The sequence below is a fragment of the Anomaloglossus baeobatrachus genome, chromosome 10, assembly GCF_048569485.1.
Source record: "Anomaloglossus baeobatrachus isolate aAnoBae1 chromosome 10, aAnoBae1.hap1, whole genome shotgun sequence".
Taxonomy (NCBI): domain Eukaryota; kingdom Metazoa; phylum Chordata; class Amphibia; order Anura; family Aromobatidae; genus Anomaloglossus; species Anomaloglossus baeobatrachus.
In genome coordinates this window covers 158483912-158504789 of record NC_134362.1, presented here as the reverse complement: position 1 = coordinate 158504789, position 20878 = coordinate 158483912, and the positions used below count along the sequence as shown (strand labels likewise).

The 20878-nt window shown below is 43.6% G+C and overlaps 1 protein-coding gene across 1 annotated transcript in view; it reads right to left on the bottom strand.

The window, feature by feature from the left end:
- Positions 1–2859: 2859 nt before the first annotated feature.
- Positions 2860–20878, bottom strand: part of ZNF423 (zinc finger protein 423) — a 373454-nt gene continuing 355435 nt past the window's right edge. The window contains exon 8 of the mRNA XM_075325752.1: positions 2860–3603. Coding sequence (XP_075181867.1) covers positions 3574–3603 — 30 coding nt within the window. The 3' untranslated portion in view covers positions 2860–3573. The remainder of the gene's footprint in view (positions 3604–20878) is intronic.

Genomic DNA, 20878 nt, shown 5'->3' with positions numbered 1-20878 from the left:
TGATGGATTTTTTTCTTTTTTTTCAGCCTCAGGATGTTCTGCTTCACCTCAATTGAGAGTTCCTTAGACCGCATGTTGTCTGGTCACAGCAACAGCTTCCAAATGCAAAACCACACACCTGTAATCAACCCCAGACCTTTTAACTACTTCATTGATTACAGGTTAACGAGGGAGACGGCTTCAGAGTTAATTGCAGCCCTTAGAGTCCCTTGTCCAATTACTTTTGGTCCCTTTAAAAAGAGGAGGCTATGCATTACAGAGCTATGATTCCTAAACCCTTTCTCCGATTTGGATGTGAAAACTCTCATATTGCAGCTGGGAGTGTGCACTTTCAGCCCATATTATATATATAATTGTATTTCTGAACATGTTTTTGTAAACAGCTAAAATAACAAAACTTGTGTCACTGTCCAAATATTTCTGGACCTAACTGTAAATGAGGCACAAACTACCTAACAGATTGTTATAGTGGGCTCACTGATACATTATCAGTTAACTCAATCTGCAGGCAGCAACAGAGAGGCTACAAAATAGATCTCAGGTAGTTTCTGCCTCTTTTATGTGTTTTTTTTCTGAGATTCCTTCTGTAGCCTCTCTGTTGCTGTCTGTAGAATGAGTTAACTGAGAATCTATCAGTGAGCCAACTATAACAATCTGTTAGATAGTTTGTGCTTCTTTTATGTGTTTTTTTAACAGACTGTTATGGTGGGCTCACTGATAGATAACTCACACTGCAGGCAGCAACACAGAGGCTACAGAAGGGATCTCCGAAAAAAAATCCCACATTCAAGAGGCACAAACTACCTAACAGACCGATATAGTGGTCTCACTGATAGATTTTTTTCAGTTAACTCATTCTGCAGAAAGCAACAGAGAGGCTATAAAAGTGATCTCAGGTAGTTTCTGCCTCCTTTATGTGTTTTTTTTATAACAGACTGATAGTGGGCTCACTGATAGATTCTCAGTTAACTCATTCTGCAGAAAGCAACAGAGATGCTACACAAGGTATCTCAGGTAGTTTCTGCCTCTTATGTGTTTTTTTATTCTGAGATCCCTTCTGTAGCCTCTCTGTTGTTGCCTGCAGAATGACTTAACTGAGAATCTATCAGTGAGCCCACTATAACAGTTTGTTAGGTAGTTTGTGCCTCTTTTATGTTTTTTCCCCTAACAGACTGGTATAGTAGGCTCACTGATAGATTCTCTTTTAACTCCTCAATCTGCAGGCAGCAACAAAGAGGCTACAGAAGAGATCTCAGAAAAAAACAACACATTAAAGAGGCACAAACTACCTAAAAGACTGATATAGTGGGCTGCTGTGAATACATTAATTACATGAATTAGTTTCCAGTTTGGGGCTCTCTCTTGTGGTCAGTCCTGGTAGTTCAGTTGACTTGCTGAATGGGAACCAGCCAGCTGAGGAGGATTGGCAATTGGGCCATTCGGATTGGGCCTATATAACTAAATAGTTTCCTCCTGTTCCTTGCCGGTGCTCAATGTATCTCTTGTGTGCTAAGGACATTCTGAAACCAGCCCTTTTCTCTGTGTCTACCACAACTCCTCTCAGATAAGTTGGTCTTTGTACCTTTGCTTATGGTTTTCACTTTGTCATTTTGCCTGTGTGGAGTTCTTGGTGGAGTTGGATCATTCCCTGCTGGGAATGTCTGTGTACCTTGCTCCATGTTCTGCTATGTATGGTGTTTTGTCATGCTTGGTACTAAATTCAGTCCCTGATCTATATCAGTGTTTTTCTTGGATCCCAGTAACATCAGAGTACTGATATAGTGGGGGAGAGCCTGTGTAGGCTCAGTATTTTTCCATATCAGGGGTACTGGTATTTACTAGGGTTTTTACGGCTACAGTCAGTGCTCTTTCCTATCCTTTTCTATTCTATCTATCTGTTTTCCTATATCACCGTAATCTTTACATGTGGGGGGCTATCTATATCTTTGTGGACTACTCCGAGGCAGATTAGCTTTTGTAATATTTTTCTCTGTAAGACTATATTGTTCTCTGGCTTTGTCGAGGTGACCAGGTCATCGTACGCACGTCCCACGGCTACTTCTAGTTGTGTGTCAGTATTAGGTCTGCAGTCCGTTAAGGTTCCAGCTACTCTGGTTATTTTTTGGGTTTCCGAGTTTTTGTCCTTTTTCTGATCCTCCTCGGTCACTGAATCATAACAGTGGGCTCACTGATAGATTCTCAGTTAACTCATTCTGCAAGCAGCAACAGAGAGGCTACAAAAGAGATCTCAGGTAGTTTCTGCCTCTTTTATGTTTTTTTTCTGAGATTTCTTCTGTAGCTTCTCTGTTGTTGCCCGCAGAATGAGTTAACTGAAAATATATCAGTGAGACCACTATAACAGTTTGATAAGTAATGTGTGCCTCTTTTATGTGTTTTTTTAACAGACTGTTATAGTGGGCTCACTGATAGATTCTCAGTTAACTCATTCTGCAGCCAGCAACAGAGTAGCTACAAAAGGTAGTTTCTGCCTCTTATGTTTATTTTTCTGAGATTTTTTTGTAGCTTCTCTGTTGTTGCCTGAAGAATGAAAATATATTGTAGCTTCTCTGTTGTTGCCTGCAGAATGAGTTAACTGAAAATATATCAGTGAGCCCACTATAACAGTTTGTTTGATGTGTGCCTCTTTTATGTGTTTATTTTTAACAGACCGTTATAGTGGGCTCACTGATAGATTCTCAGTTAACTCATTCTGCAGCCACCTACAGAAGGCAAACAGTGCAAATTTTTAAATGAAACTCAATTGCAAAAATATTTTTAACCCCAATTACATAAGAAATATGGTCTTCATTTTACTGATTTATACACGTACATTCACACACGGAGACAAAAAACTGAAGCTTTTGGTTTTTAAACTTATTTCCCTTTATTGAACTGTACTTTAGGTATTGCAAATCAGATAAAGTCACATTTAAAAAGCAGAACCATCCAGTTGCGGATTATATTCAATAGACCGTCCTCTGTGAACCGACAAATCCAATCAAAGCATTACATTTTTTTTTTTAATTTATTTTTTTTTTTAATTAAAAAAAAAACTAAAAAAAAAACCCAACAAAAAAATAAAATAAAATTATAACAATGGAATAGACCGCTGCCAATCCATCACATCACAAAACACACAACTTAAAAAAAAATAAAAAATAGCAATTAAATGATGCTGGAAAAAAAAAAATTAAAATAATAGGAAAAAAATAAAAAAAAAATTAAAAATAATAACACTTCAAGCTTTGAACTATCAATATAATACAAGAAGCAACAAAAGACGACAACATTGGAACTGATTATTCTAACACTATAAATTCAGTCTGAAGCAGAAGCTCTAAAGAACACTAGTAAGAAGCAGGACAATAAAAATACTGAGCATGAAATACTTTTAATCTCTCCCATTAATATTCATTTCCAGCTGCTTATAATAGCAGCGCCTCATGGCCAAATCATTAGAGTTTTACATCTGGGTTGCAAATGACACTTTGATTGGATGTAATGTTCAAATGGTTTTCCCCACTGTGCCTCCGTCAAGTCTTCTGCGGAGAGGAGTCCTGTAGTGCCACCGGCTCACTGTGCGTGCTGGCTCAACGTGTGGTTCTAAAGAGACGAAGAAAGGAGAAATGCATGAGGGGCGCAATAATAGAAAAGCGTGCCCATACCCTCCTACTCACTACCATTTATGAAGAGCTCCACATAAAAGCCTCTCATTTATTACAAGAAAAAAAAAATTATGGAAAAAAAAAAAAAAAAGGAATGGCTGCCAATATGACACGTCTTTGTACTGGTGCTGACGAACACACATCACATTTTTTTGTCCCCTTGTATCAGCAGAGACGAGCAATAAGTGGAATCGAGAATAGGAAAGTCTTTTTTTTTTTCCCCCCTTTCTCCTTTCCCGTCACCTTCAGGCCGTTTGCCGTATTGTAGTCTTTGTTCTCCGCAACAACTGGAGACAGGTTTTCCTTTGCCAGGAGAAAAGATATTGGCAGAGAGGAGTGTTTACCACCCTAGAAATGCCCGAGCAGAGCCAGATGAATTCCAAACTGATCCACAGCAACACATGTTCACTTTGGTGATAACCTGTTCAGTGCCAGAGACGGTGCATGGGTATGTGAGGCAGAGACGGAAAGAAAGAGGCTCCGGGCATGTGAGGTATAGAAGGAAAGAAAGAGGCTCTGGGATTGTAAGGCAGAGACGGAAAGAAAGAGGCTCCGGGCATGTGAGGTATAGAAGGAAAGAAAGAGGCTCCAGGCATGTGAGGTAGAGACGGAAAGAAAGTCTCCAGCATGTGAGACAGAGACGGAAAGAAAGAGGCTCCAGGATTGTGAGGTAATGACGGAAAGAAAGAGGCTCCAGGATTGTGAGGTAGAGACGGAAAGAAAAAGGCTCCAGGCATGTGAGGTAGAGACGGAAAGAAAAAGGCTCCGGGCATGTGAGGTAGAGACGGAAAGAAAGAGGCTCCAGCATGTGAGGTAGAGACGGAAAGAAAAAGGCTCCGGGCATGTGAGGTATAGAAGGAAAGAAAGAGGCTCTGGGATTGTAAGGCAGAGACGGAAAGAAAGAGGCTCCGGGCATGTGAGGTAGAGACGGAAAGAAAGAGGCTCCAGGCATGTGAGGTAGAGACGGAAAGAAAGAGGCTCCGGGCATGTGAGGTATAGAAGGAAAGAAAGAGGCTCCAGGCATGTGAGGTAGAGACGGAAAGAAAGTCTCCAGCATGTGAGACAGAGACGGAAAGAAAGAGGCTCCAGGATTGTGAGGTAATGACGGAAAGAAAGAGGCTCCAGGATTGTGAGGTAGAGACGGAAAGAAAAAGGCTCCAGGCATGTGAGGTAGAGACGGAAAGAAAAAGGCTCCGGGCATGTGAGGCAGAGACGGAAAGAAAAAGGCTCCAGCATGTGAGGTAGAGACGGAAAGAAAGAGGCTCCAGGCATGTGAGGTAGAGACGGAAAGAAAGAGGCTCCAGCATGTGAGGTAGAGACGGAAAGAAAGAGGCTCCAGCATGTGAAGTAGAGACGGAAAGAAAGAGGCTCCAGCATGTGAGGTAGAGACGGAAAGAAAGAGGCTCCAGGCATGTGAGGTAGAGACGGAAAGAAAGAGGCTCCAGCATGTGAGGTAGAGACGGAAAGAAAGAGGCTCCGGGCATGTGAGGCAGAGACGGAAAGAAAGAGGCTCCAGGCATGTGAGGTAGAGACGGAAAGAAAGAGTCTCCAGCATGTGAGGTAGAGACGGAAAGAAAAAGGCTCCAGCATGTGAGGTAGAGACGGAAAGAAAGAGGCTCCAGCATGTGAGGTAGAGACGGAAAGAAAGTCTCCAGCATGTGAGGTAGAGACGGAAAGAAAGAGGCTCCGGGATTGTAAGGCAGAGACGGAAAGAAAGAGGCTCCGAGCATGTGAGGTATAGAAGGAAAGAAAGAGGCTCCAGGCATGTGAGGTAGAGACGGAAAGAAAGTCTCCAGCATGTGAGGCAGAGACGGAAAGAAAGAGGCTCCAGGATTGTGAGGTAGAGACGGAAAGAAAAAGGCTCCGGGCATGTGAGGCAGAGACGGAAAGAAAAAGGCTCCAGCATGTGAGGTAGAGACGGAAAGAAAGAGGCTCCAGGCATGTGAGGTAGAGACGGAAAGAAAGAGGCTCCAGCATGTGAGGTAGAGACGGAAAGAAAGAGGCTCCAGCATGTGAGGTAGAGACGGAAAGAAAGAGGCTCCAGCATGTGAGGTAGAGACGGAAAGAAAGAGGCTCCAGCATGTGAGGTAGAGACGGAAAGAAAGAGGCTCCAGCATGTGAGGTAGAGACGGAAAGAAAGAGGCTCCGGGCATGTGAGGCAGAGACGGAAAGAAAGAGGCTCCAGGCATGTGAGGTAGAGACGGAAAGAAAGAGGCTCCAGCATGTGAGGTAGAGACGGAAAGAAAGAGTCTCCAGCATGTGAGGTAGAGACGGAAAGAAAGAGGCTCCAGCATGTGAGGTAGAGACGGAAAGAAAGAGGCTCCAGGCATGTGAGGTAGAGACGGAAAGAAAGAGGCTCCAGGCATGTGAGGTAGAGACGGAAAGAAAGAGTCTCCAGCATGTGAGGTAGAGACGGAAAGAAAGAGGCTCCAGCATGTGAGGTAGAGACGGAAAGAAAGAGGCTCCAGCATGTGAGGTAGAGACGGAAAGAAAGAGTCTCCAGCATGTGAGGTAGAGACGGAAAGAAAGAGGCTCCAGCATGTGAGGTAGAGACGGAAAGAAAGAGGCTCCAGCATGTGAGGTAGAGACGGAAAGAAAGAGGCTCCGGGCATGTGAGGTAGAGACGGAAAGAAAGAGTCTCCAGCATGTGAGGTAGAGACGGAAAGAAAAAGGCTCCAGCATGTAGGGCAGAGAGGTACAGAATCTGTCACCAGACATGTAAGGCAGAGGCATAAAGAAACAAACAGTCTCTGCCTGATTTGCCCAGGGAGACACTTTCTTTACATTTCTGCCTTACATGCCCAGAGATGTAAAGAAACCATCTCCGGGCATATAAGGCAGAGACGTAAAGAAATAGTCTACGGGTATGTAAGGCAGAGACGTTAACTAACTGTCCCTGCCTTACATGCCCAGAGACAGTTTTTATACGTCTCTCTCTCACATGTTCGGGGACGGTTTGTTTAAGTCTCTGCCTTATAAGCCCAGAGACTGTTTTTTTTATGTTTTGCCTTACATACCCAGAGACGAAAATTAAATAGTCTCCGGGCATGTAAGGAAAAGATGTAAAGAAACAATTTCAGAGTATACAAGACAGAGACATATAGAAACTGTCCCACCGCATGTAAGGCAGAGACGTACAGAAACCATCCCACCGCATGTAAGGCAGAGACGTACAGAAACCGTCCCACCGCATGTAAGGCAGAGACGTACAGAAACCGTCCCACCGCATGTAAGGCAGAGACATATAGAAACTGTCCCACCGCATGTAAGGCAGAGACGTACAGAAACCATCCCACCGCATGTAAGGCAGAGACGTACAGAAACCATCCCACCGCATGTAAGGCAGAGACGTACAGAAACCGTCCCACCGCATGTAAGGCAGAGATGTACAGAAACCGTCCCACCGCATGTAAGGCAGAGACGTACAGAAACCGTCCCACCGCATGTAAGGCAGAGACGTACAGAAACCGTCCCACCGCATGTAAGGCAGAGACGTACAAAAACCGTCCCACCGCATGTAAGGCAGAGACGTACAGAAACCGTCCCACCGCATGTAAGGCAGAGACGTACAGAAACCGTCCCACCGCATGTAAGGCAGAGACGTACAGAAACCGTCCCACCGCATGTAAGGCAGAGACGTACAGAAACCGTCCCACCGCATGTAAGGCAGAGACGTACAGAAACCGTCCCACCGCATGTAAGGCAGAGACGTACAGAAACCGTCCCACCGCATGTAAGGCAGAGACATATGTAGACCACCCTGTGTGACCAGTGCGGATAATCTGCTTCTTCCCTGTCATATTTGGATTATAATAAACTACGACAGATTTCTTGATCCTGGCACCAGCCCTCGTCTTGTATACATTTCATTTTCCAAAGTATATTTGCCCTATTTAGCACTATAGAAGGGATTATTAAACGAAAAAGAAAAGTATTAGCTAATAAGATTAAGTGTAGGACGGTGAGGAATGGGCATCAGAATGGAAATGCAGGAAATGTAATAAATAGGATTGTCCTGAAGGAGTATCCACTCCAAAACACGTTGAATAAATCACTTTTGCTTCAATCTTCTTGCAACATCAGCGCAGTTTTTTAACCCTTTAATTCCATTATCTACTCAATAATAAAAGGAACACACACTACATCTGCACTCTGGATCTGTAGCTATGTAGCAGAGCCTAACGGATGAAGCAACATCAGCATAGGGAACTCGGTTTTTGAGACAGGAGCATTTGGCACCGGCAGGTTGCAGTGATGGTGGCCCGGAGGTATGGGCATAGCATGAGAATTATGGCCACTAAATTTCCATTTCGGTTTTGAGTGACCACTTTTGGCAGTGATAGGGTTAAGCATTTCTCCTTTCCTAGGCATGCATAAATTACAAGCGTAATCTGCAAAGAAAGCTGATAGATGACACTCTATCACTGTAATGACACGGGCTTAATGAAAATTGTCTTGAGGAAATGGTTAACTAATGAACCTTCCATTCAGAGGGCTGTCTCTCCTGGGGAGCAGTGACCCCATTTAGGAAAAAATGGAGTTTCTGATGCTTGTTATGCAGAAGAATGACCACTAGATGGCGCACACTAAAGACCAACACAACGGTCGTGGATCTCCCAAAATGAGTGGGGGCTAATAAGAGATTTAAATTAATTAGATCGCACCATTTATTTTTAGATGTCAGGTTCTTAAGTGTAATAATCCTTTTTTTTTATTTTACTAGAGTTTATGGGGGAAAGGAAAAAAAAAATGGGTTCAATGACTGCCATGTAAGAAATGCAAATAAACGGTACGTTTACCATCCCCACAAGACGGATCCATACTCATTTAACTGGTGTCACTTAAAAAGATAATGCACAATCATCACTGGATGGAGGGGGACAGAGGCCGAAAGTAGAGAGCCGGCATTAGGAATCCGCGCGGCTGCGGCATCGATTGCACAGGCGGGTCAATAGCGGAATGGTATGTGGCTCCAAATCTGATAATGAAGTGCTCAATAGGAACTCTGCTCTCTGGAACAATACAGAACCGCGGCATGCTCAGCCGAACACGCCTGCCATTTATTACATTATTAATACAGCAGTCTCGAAAGAGACCGCCAGGCTCGGAAAGAATAGAAAAAAAGCAAAAAGGAGAAGTATACAGGAGGATCAACTTGTTTATATCTAATATATAAAGATGAGTGTATATGTGTGTGTGTGTGTGTGCGTGTGTGTCCGCTAAAGGAATCCGCACCGTCGCATTTACAATTACGAAATTTTACACAGATGCCTCATGTGACCCAGGGAACGTCATAGACTATGTTTTGATGGGAAAATGTAACCCCGCACTTTACAGTTACTCTCCAAAAAACCTGCCTCCATTAAAGTCAACGGAGCTGCTGCGACCTACAGGTTATTAATAGCAGCTGTGATTGGTTGCTATAGGAACAAAGAACATTCTTAGTATAAGAAGCTTATGTGTGAGGTAATAAGATGTCAGTGGTGAGGCTGATAGAGAGAGACAGAGACAGACACAGACAGACAGTCAAAGAGACAGACAGACACAGACAGACAGTCAAAGAGACACAGACAGACAGGGAAAGAGACAGAGACAGGGAAAGAGACAGAGACGGGGAAAGAGACAGAGACGGGGAAAGAGACAGAGACGGGGAAAGAGACAGAGACGGGGAAAGACGCATATGGGGAACGAGACAGACCGGGAACGAGACAGACTGGGAACGAGACAGACCGGGAACGAGACTGACACACAGAGATAGATAGAGACAAACAGACACAGAGACTGATACATAGACAGACGAGAGATAGACACGTGAAAAAAAAAGGAAATCCACAGCACCTTGGTCACTTACTATGTTGCCTGTGCAAAAAACACAATCAGCAACTCAGGAACGCACATCCATAACCAAGGGATCACTTGGTGTCACATACCAAAAGAGAAAGAGGACAGCGTTCCTCCGGGTGAAAAAAATAAGTTGTTTTTTATTCCATCAGATGAAAAACAGCAATGTTTCAACCTGTGGTCTTTGTCAAAAATGGTTGACAAAGACCACAGGTCGAAACGTTGCTGTTTTTCATCTAATGGAATAAAAAACAACTTATTTTTTTCACCCGGAGGAACGCTGTTATCTTTCTCTTTTATAGAGATAGACACAGACAGACAGACATGGACAGAGACAGAGATACACATGGATAGAAACAGACACACAGACAGAGACTGGGAGACAGACAGACAGACAGAGACAGACAGACGACTGGGAGAGACACAGAGACAGTTATTATCCCGGGCAATGCCCGGGTACTACAGCTAGCATAACATAAAAACAAACATAAATAAAAACAAATAGATTGACAGATAACGGTCTCCTGCCAGGGTGTTCTTTATTTTGGATAAAAGAGGGTCCCTATGTTAACAGAAAATTGTATACAAATATGTGATGAGTATATACCTGTATTTTATACACCATTTTTTGCCAACGGGTGAATGAAAGCCACGCTCGCTGCCCCGTGCAGTCAGACGCGCTTATTTTTAGAGCGGTTTGACCGTCATCCAAGAGCCTAGCACTAACAGATGGCCTGTCTTAAAGCTTCATATGTTCACTAGTTTGCACTTCTGACAAACGGTAAATGTACTCGAGAGTGTGCCATAAACCGAGCCGGATGAATATTCTGCCGCTATTTAGTTAATACACTTCATTAGAAGTAATAAGCAATGTTTCCCATAAAGCAGGTGTGCTCCTGGCTGGCGCAGCCTTGCAGGTCTACCCAGAGCCGGCGGGTGCTGCTGCGGCACCTCGGCGCCATCTTTCCCCTCTCATGCGACAGATCATGGATTGTACAGTGCACTTGTTTGGGATGAGCTGTTGCTTTCACAGTTGCCAGTGCCATTACCTGCCTTATTCTGTGTGACCGAGGAGCCGATAGTTGCTGTGTTTTTCATGGCATCGGAGGGACCGCATTGTTTTGATAAACAATTCTAAATTGTGCGCATTATCATGTAAAGTCAGGTCAGTATTTAATTGTATCCCTGTCCTGTAAACCATCCAGGCACCCCTTTGGCACATCCAGGCGCCCCTTTGGCACATCCAGGCGCCCCTATGGCACATCCAGGCGCCCCTATGGCACATCCAGGCGCCCCTATGGCACATCCAGGCACCCCTATGGCACATCCAGGCACCCTTTTGGCAAACCAGACAGCCCTTTGGCACATTCAGGCGCCATTTTGGCACATACAGGCGCCCCTTATGGCACATTAAGGCGCCCCTTTTGAACTTCCAGCACCCCTTTGACACATCCAGGTGCCCTTTTGGCAAACCACACCCATTTGGCACATCCAGGTGCCTTTTTGGCACATCCAGGCGGCCCTTTGGCACTATACCACAATGTGCACCATACTCACTGGATGCAGTTGGTGAATACCCTAAAATAGTTACAGTAAAATGCTTACCAGATGTCATGAGCATATTTTAGGAATCTCTCTGCATTTCTTTTTTTCATTTGTGTCCAGTAAAAAAAAAAAGGAATGTGTTTGGGAAAACTTTCTACAAGCAGGTTATAGTGGATAACTATTGATTTTTTTATTTAAATCTAGAGTCAGGATAAAAGGACTGTTCAAACCAAGCACAGGCGCTCAGTGCACCCTTGGTGTGGCCAAAGCGTGCAGTGCCCCTTCTCACCTACTTGTTCTCCATCCAGCTCCGTCCTTCTCTTCCTTCATTGATGGCTCTGGCTTTATAGAAGCTACAGAAGGGTGAAAATAGTTGGAAAACAAGTAGGTAAGAAGGTGCACGGAGCCACTTTGGCCACACCATGGATGCACCAGGGCCTGTGCTTGGTTGGAACAGTCATTTTGTGCTGACACATAGGAGTTGGCCACTTTGGATAAACCCCTTTTTCATAGAAGTGTCACATATCATCTGTGTCCTCCTATAGCTAAATGATGGGACTCATACAGGGCTTACCTGACCTTTGAGGCCTAGTCCCCTCTGCACATGCACGCTCATCCAGGATTAGGGCTCTATATACCTCATCTGGGATTAGTCACACCTACACATGCACACTCCTCTAGGATTAGTCCCCTCTACACGCACGCTCATGCGGGATTAGTCCCCTCTACACATGCAAACTCTTTCCAAGATTAGTCCCCTGTACACATGCACGCTCATCCAGAATTAGTCACATCTACACATGCACACTCATCTGGGATTAGTCACATTTACACATGCACACTCATCTGGGATTAGTCACATTTACACATGCACACTCATCTGGGATTAGTCAAATCTACACATGCACACTCATCTGGGATTAGTCACATTTACACATGCACACTCATCTGGGATTTATCACAACTACACATGCACACTCATCTGGGATTAGTTCCCTCTGCACATGCACGGTGATCAAGGCTTAGTCCCGTCTGCACATACATGCTCATCGGGGACTAGGCCCCTCTACACATGCACGCTCATCTGGGATTAGTCCCCGCTACACATGCACGCTCATCTGGGATTAGTCCCCGCTACACATGCACGCTCAGCCAAGATTAGTCCCTTCTACACATGCATGCTCACTGATCCAAAATTAGTCCTGTCTACACATGCACACTCATCCAGAATTAGTCCCCCTTACACATGCACGCTCATTCAAGATTAGTCCCCTCTACACATGCACACTCAACTGGATTAGTCCTGTCTACACATGCACGCTCAACTGGATTAGTCCTGTCTACACATGCACGCTCAACTGGATTAGTCCTGTCTACACATGCATGCTCAACTGGAACTAGTCGCCACTACGCATGCACACTCATCTGGAAATAATCTCCTCTACACATGCATGCTCATCCTAGATTAGTCCCTTCCACACATGCATGCTCATCCAGGATTAGTCCCTTCCACACATGCATGCTCATCCAGGATTAGTCCCCTCTACACATGCACACTCATCCAAACCAAGGAACACTATACAAATGGTAATAAAACATGAATTCCGGAGAGAAGATACAATGTATACAATGATAAATGCAACCTGCAAGAAATGGAGTCTGGGGAGAGAATAACCATGCATCCAGCATCTAATATAATATCGGATCTCACACTTTATAAAGTAGAATCCTAGCAACAGCACTAAATGATCCGGATGGCTCTGAACAATTCCAGCACATAGAGTGTGGGAGGAGAAAGTCACTTCACTGAGCAGATTTACGAGAGTTTCTGAGCAGAATAGCTTATTATGGCCAGTGTAAGTAACCGTCTCTAATATTCACCAAATCAGCGTTCTACAAACTTCCAGCATTTGTGCAAGTTTTTATTGCGGGATACCTCGTCCCGAGCAGTGCGCCTCCATCTCCCGATGTGACATTATTTCCATTATTTCCCCATTGGTTGCCGGCATCATAGCTGCCACCTTGGATTACCAGGAGAGGATGCGGCCATCATCCGCCAGGAAAGTACCGGGAGAGGATGCGGCCATCATCCGCCAGGAAAGATGTAGGCAGAAAATGACTTTTTTTTCAATCAATTTTTTGCCAGTAACATGTATTTTTTTATTTTAAATTGGCAATGTTTTTTTTCCATATAACAAACTTTATTTATTAACAAAAATGAGCAATCTTGCAATTTCCACACGGCCTCTGATGAAAATGAGCCTGATGAAAACTCTTCCGGAAAGGACAGGAAGTGTGAGTCTAAAATACCCCCGGTGGCCAGTGTGTAAATCTTTAAAAACAAAATGTAATAATCTTGCAATTTCCACACTGCCTCTGATGATAATGAGCCTCTGATGATAATGAGCCTGATGAAAAAACTCTTCCAGAAAGGAAAGGAATAAGGTGTCTAAAATAGCACCAGTGGCCAGTGTGGAAATCTTTATTTAAAAACAAAATTAGTAATATAGCCATTTCTACACTGCCTGTGATGATAATGAGCTTGATGTAAACTCTTCTGGAAAGGACAGGAAGAAGGTATCTACAATAGCCCCAATGGCCAGTGTGGAAATCTTTAAAAACAAAATTAATAATCTTGCAATTTCCACACTGCCTCTGATGGTAATGAGCCTCTGATGATAATGAGCCTGATAAAAACTCATCCGGAAAGGATAGGAAGTATGATTCTAAAATTGCCACAGTGGCCAGTGTGGCAATCTGTATTTACAAAACAAAAGTAGTAATCTTGCCATTTCCACACTGGCCACTGGGGCTGTTAGACTCATACTTCCTATCCCCATTATCATCAGAGGCAGGATTACAGTGACAGATTCCAGCTCTACACACAGCTGATAACAGAGGATCCACTAATCACAACAGGCGATGTCACAGCTGACCTACTCCCCCCTCCCTTTACAGCTGACATTTAGACACTTCAATATAAAAGATAGGGGTCAGTCTATTGCTGCTAATGTGCGTGTGCAAACAGGAAGTGTGTCTAGAATACCCCACTGATCAGTGTGAAAATTGCAAGATTTGCATTTTTAATGAAGATTGTGATATGGGAGTGAAAAAAAATAAATAAAATTAAAAAAAATAAAATATATTCATGTAACACACAGACTTGAGAATTTTTCATCAGAAAAACACTGATTGTTTTCCATTTGAGATAAGAGATTCCGGTTCTTTCTGACATTTCAGGGCGTTTGAGATATTAAATAATGCGGACATCATCACATCAGCGCGCCGGTGGTTAGTAGATCAGAGAATACATTCCTTTACGTTCAACTGGAAAAAAGGGGTAAAACAGGCGTGAACTGTCAGTAAATAAACCCTGCTGTGTTCAGAAATGCATTAAATACAAAGTGAAGCCGCCTGTCAGAATGATTACGCATCTCTGTCCTCATTCACGTTACCACAGCTCTTCTGGCTCTAAATGGTTTCCTTCGCTCGGCGACAAGGTAAAGGCTTCATGCTCCATAACTACCAGTGTAAAGGTGACCCGGAGGCCATTACTGCCGTCATGTGAGGCACCGATTCATGGAAAATACAATAATGAAGAAAAAAATAAAAAAAAGGACACTAGCGGAATGCTGGTCAATGAAATTAAAATATATTAAAAGGGAATTTGCCAGCAGGTTTTTGCCATGTAATTTGAGAGCATCATAATGTAGGGGCAGAGACCCTGATTCCAGTGATTTATCGCTTACTTTGCAGCAGTTTTGATAAAATCAGATGACTAGTAAATCTACTGCTGTGTAGTCCTCAATATTCTTGACCTCTGTTTAACCCCGCCCCCACCACTGATTGGCAGCTTTCTGCCTATGAACAGTGAGCTGCCAATTAGAGTTGTGGGGGGAGTTATATAGAGCTCTGAGAGATTCTAGATCAGGAGCAGATAAAACAGTGATTTTAACAAAACTACAGAAGGAAGCCCAGTAAGGGTGGTTTCAAAAACTTAGAGGATGTCTATCCACATCTCAAAGCTGGATTTTGTTGGTGCAGAGACCCTGATTCCAGTGATGTATTACTTAGGGTGGTTTCACACATGCGGCATTTCGCCGGGTTGCCAGATCCGTCACACTCCAGTACAGTGCAATACAGCACAATGGCATCGCGGGAACCTCCGGTCACATGACAGCATGTGACCGGAGCTTGCCACGATGCCATTGTACAGTATTGCACTGTACTGGAGTGTGTCGACTCCAGGAATCCGGCGAAATGCTGGATGTGTGAAACCGGCCTAAGTGATACATCACTGGAATCAGGGTCTCTGCGCCAACAAAATCCAGCTCTAAGATGTGGATAGACATCCTCTAAGTTTTTCATTCCCAAGCCACTAGCGCCTAGTGGGGTCAACCCCTTGACCCCTATAGGTACACCCCTGCCTTTCATGTTGCTCAATGGAGACCAAAATTCATCTGAACCAAGTCAACTGGACAGGAAAAAGAACAGGCCATTTCCAGATCAGTCTCTGTCCCTTAAGATGCCAAAACACTTTATTTAGTCGTCTCCTGAATAAGAGTCTCTCCTGACGTCCCAATGCACGCATCAACAGGAAAATGGGAGAAATGGAGTATCTACACTGGCCGAACAAGAAGAACGAGCGTCCCCAATAACTGGCCAGGATTCTAATTACACGACAAATGAGCAAAATACTTGTTGGATAAGTGAAATTATTTTTTAGCTTGCTTAAAAGTCATTCTAGGCAGCACATCATCCGGTGTAAACAGGGCATGTGCTGCCGAGTACTATCTATCACAGATTGTTCTATGCACATGAGAAGTGCTGAACAGGTTAATACATGACCACAGATAAGCCTATATGTAGCCACTTGGTGGTCGTTTAACCCTGAGGGTTGGCTAGTCCAAACAGAATCCTGTCAGCCGAATGATGCTTGGGCCGATCGTGTTTTCTGCCAGCCATCTCTACCATACACAAGAGTGCTCACTCTGTTGAGCATTCCTGTTATCTAGATGGTCAGACTTATCTGCCAGCGGTTGGTTATCTCCAGAAGAACAAGGCGATCATCAGTCCAACATCGGACATGCCCAACCAACATTTTCCTGATCAGTTGGCCCATACACAGAGTTGGGGGGCTTAAAGGAACCCAGTTGGACCATACACAGAGTTGGGGGGCTTAAAGGCACCCAGTTGGCCCATACACAGAGTTGGGGGGCTTATGGAACCCAGGTGGCCCATACACAGAGTTGGGGGGCTTAAGGAACTCAGGTGGCCCATACACAGAGTTGGGGGGCTTAAGGAAACCAGTTGGCCCATACACAGACTTGGGGGGCTTAAAGGAACCCAGGTGGCTCATACGCAGACTTGGGGGACTTAAGGAACCCAGGTGGCCCATACACAGACTTGGGGGGGCTTAAGGAACCCAGGTGGCCCATACACAGACTTGGGGGGCTTAAGGAACCCAGGTGGCCCATACACAGACTTGGGGGGCTTAAGAAACCCAGGTGGCCCATACACAGATTTGGGGTGCTTAATGAACCCAGGTGGTCCATACACAGAGTTGGGGGGCTTAAAAAAACAAAAATGAGGCAGATCCAACTGAAATCCGAACGTTTGGCTAAACTTAATCTGTGTACAGGGCTCTATTTTTTTACAAACCTTGTATGCAGGTCCAGAGAAACCTGCTGAACACTTTGCTATTTTAATGAAGACCACTGGCATTGATGGAGTGTCCAGTGGTCGTCAGCTTTTCTGGTCAGTGCCTTCAATTGGAATGTAAATGCATCTACTAAATATTTAATGTCCGAACAACGGCGGTAATAAGTCTTACTAGCATTATGCTAATGTAACAACATCATTTTGATGTCATCCTGCCTTCCAAGCAAATGCAACCAAATTGCAGTTAAGCCCGAATTAATTCAGTAAACCACTGCAAAGCATGTCAGAGGGCATCACAAGAAACAGACAGCACTTAATGGATTTAACCGTTCTGCTGCATTGCTGGAACACAAAAACTGGGGCAGAATACATTAAAAAATGTACCCCCCCCCACTTAAATGCATTCATTCCTTAATTATTTGCTCCATCGTGTCTGTTGCATACCGCCATTTGTAGTATGTGACAATTGATGTAAATTGTGGCGTGTTGCATATTTCTTGTGATCATGCCCGTATAGCGATATATATGACCTGGGTTGGAAATACAAGAATTTATCCTTCATCTTTCCCTCAAAAAAAACTGTCTCCGATGCGGGTGACGTTAAACGATTCTCTTGGCTGACAAGCTGCTTACTTTGTATGACTGCGTGGCAAATATAACATTTTAACATGAAAAACGTACATTCGATTTTTGTAAGCCACTGGAAGTGTCTTAAGCTGCCTTGGGAAATGTTCCTCACCACGGTGTTTTCAATGCAAAAAAAAAGTCTCAAGAGAGAGTTGACACAGAGAGAACTAAGACAATCAGAAAACAAGGGAAGACCGACGCCGAGCGCACCCAACAAAGGAGTAACGGCGTGGTGTGATCGCCGGGGGATTGAGTTATACGAATAGATGTTCGCGCTCGTACCACACATCAACATCGACTTTTCACAATATTTTTTTTCATCATCTTTAGCGAGATGTTACGGAAGCCTCTTAATCCCTAATATAGCGCAACTGCTATTGTTGGAGACCATGCCACTGGTCAGCCGGCAGGAGCGCAATGGAAAAAAAACGACGGCACCAGTACTGGAATCTTTAGAAAGAATCTAGAGTAAACAGAATGATCTTCCCAGCCATCAATGTCTCTTCAAGTTGGAAAATGTTCTTTTGCCGTGGTTGATTAGACTTGGTTCTGAACAGCATTAAGTAGCCCATCGGGCTCACTATGTAGACCTAACCAGATCTCGCACTCATTGCCTGATGATCAAGGTATTTCCGTCCTGGCTCCATTTGTTGGAATTGTTGTCTTTGCTCTTAATTCTACTGTTGCTCCTGGCAATGTTTCTGTCTAGTCCTTTGGATGCCAAGTCGAATACGAGAAGTTCTAGTCTTTGTTCTGATCTCTGGCTTTTTAATTGTCTATTCTCTGGCCATCGGCATCCCGTCTGACCTCCATGCACTGGATGGCAACCCTAGTCTCTGGGAATCCTGATTCTCCATAGGGAAGTCCCTATAAACAGGTGTAAATTGAGAAATACTTTACCTTCCGCACCCCAGTCAACGCCAAACAGATTGTGGCTTAGAAGATGCACTCCCCAGGTGATGACAGGAATCGTATAACATGGATACCATGGAAGAAGAAGACCATAGACAATTGGTACAGAAAATTTGGTCTACAAATATGAGTAATCATCATTATGAGGTTTTTGGATCAGTTTACACTGTAGATACAATATGATCTGATCATATTGTATAGGTCTGATTCAAGCATTCGTCTTCATGCTTCTTCCAGGTAAAATCTTTTACCAATTCAAGAAATAAGGGAAATGTTGGAGCAGCAATGGTCTAGTTACTGCAGATGTACCAAATCTAAGGACCTACAAAAAGGTGCCATTATTTCCATACAGCCCACTACCATGACCATACACTAATGCTAAAAGAAAATCAGCAACTTGGCCTATGAGTTCTTGCTTCCATTGGGCATACCAGCTTGGGTCTAGACCAGTGTTCCCCAACTCCGGTCCTCAAGAGCCACCAACAGTGCCTGTTTTCAGGATAGTATTGCACGGATGATGGAATTATCACCTGGTAATACTAATAAAATCCTGAAAATATGATGGGTTAGTAGCTCTTGAAGACTGGAGTTGAGAAACACTGGTTTAGACCACAGTTGGTATGCCCAATGGAAGCAAGAACTCATAGGCCAAGTTGCACACTGATTTTCTTTTTTTTTTTTTTCACATAATGTATAAATTAACAATTAAGTGGACCTTTGGATTACATTCATGGCTTATGGGAGCAAACTATCGTGGGCTGAGAAAAAAACCATTTACTTCCTACCTACATGATGCGTCATAAGTTTATAATCCTTAAAGGCTTCCAATAGTGAGGAGCGAACTGCTCGGTGCTCGGTAAGCGTAATGAGCATTTTGATGCTCGGGTGTTCGTTTACTGATTAGAATGGAAGTCAATGAGGAACTCGAGCATTTTTCCACAAAATTTTCAGGAAAAACACCCAGAGTTCCCCATTGACTTCCATTATAATTAGTAAACCAGTACTGAGCACCTGAGCATCAAAATGCTCGTTACACTTACCGAGCAGTTCATTCCTCACTAGCTTCCACCTATCAGGAGAACTGCGTTTGGCTATTACCACTTTTCCCAAAGACACTGGATGAAGTGGTTGAGCTCATACCTGACCATTCCTTCATTAACATGGGGCACGTTGGCTGACTTTTCTCATGATCATTGAGGCCCTCAAAAATGGGATGCCAACAAAAATCACACCTTTTTAGCCTATGCTATAGACCGGTCATAAATGTTGTTTGTGGACCATCACATTTAAAGTTACAATCTACTCCCTAATTACGGGAGCACAAGTTAGGACAACCTTGATAAATAACTAGTCTTAAAAGGGGTTGTCTACTAGTTCTATATTGATGACTTCTCCTCAGTATTGGTCACCAATATCAGATTGGTGGGTCATGTTATCCGTTGCGGAGTGAACAGCACAGCTCTGTAAACTGTGTAGTGGCCCCAGCCGGGTCGGAGAAGTGAAGGATCTGATCAACTGAGATTCCACAAAAAAAAAAAAAAAAAAAAAAAAGAGTATCCGATCATCAGAAGTGCTTGGTCTGGAGATAATCCAGGTAAGGCCCGGAGCTGCCTTGGCTAAGACTGAAAAGAAAATTGAACCAACGAAGTTCAGCACTGAACCGCAGGCAGAGAAATATAGAATATAAAAAGTAGCTTTTATTAGACCATATTAAAAACTACAACCTCACTGGCATTGTCAGAACTGGGGACGAAATGCCAACGCGTTTCGGCAGATTAAGCCGTAATCATGGTATAATTAAGGCATAATCTGCCGAAACGCATTGGTATTTTGTACCCAGCCCTAACGATGCCAGTGCAGTTGTAATTTTTTATGATTAAGGCATAATCTGCCGAAACACGTTGGTATTTCGTACCCAGTCCTAACAATGCCAGTGTGGTTGTAATGAGTAAAACATAATTTGCAAAAACGGATTAGTGTTTTATTCCAAAGTCTGATGGTGCCAGTGCGGTTGTAATTTCTTATGATTAAGGCATAATCTGCTGAAACGCGTTGATATTTCGAACCCAGGTCTGACTGTGCCTGTGCGGTTGTAATTTTTCATAATTAAGGCAAGTTGGTGTTTCGTACCCAGCCCTAACAATGCTAGAGCGTTTTTAATTTTTCATGATTAAAGCATAATGTGCCAAAACGCGTCGGTATTTCATACTCACTCTTATCAATGCCAGTGCCATTGTAATTTATTATGATTAATGCATAATCTGCCAAAACGTGTCAGTTTTCGTCCCAAAGTCTGACAGTACCAGTGCGGTTGTAATTTTTTATGATTAAGGCATAATCTGTGGAAACGCGTTGATATTTCATACCAAAGTCTGACAGTGCCACTGCGGTTGTAATTTTTTTTATGATTAAGACAAATTCTGCAGTGTTTCATCCCAAAGTCTGACAGTGCGGTTTTAATTTTTTATGATTAATGCATAATCTGCCAAAACATGTTGGTATTTCGTACCCAGCCCCAACGATGCCAGTGCGGTTGTAATTTTTCATAAGTAAAACATACTTTGCAAAAACAGGTTAGTGTTTCATACCAAAGTCTGATGGTGTCAGTGCAGTTGTAATTTTTTATG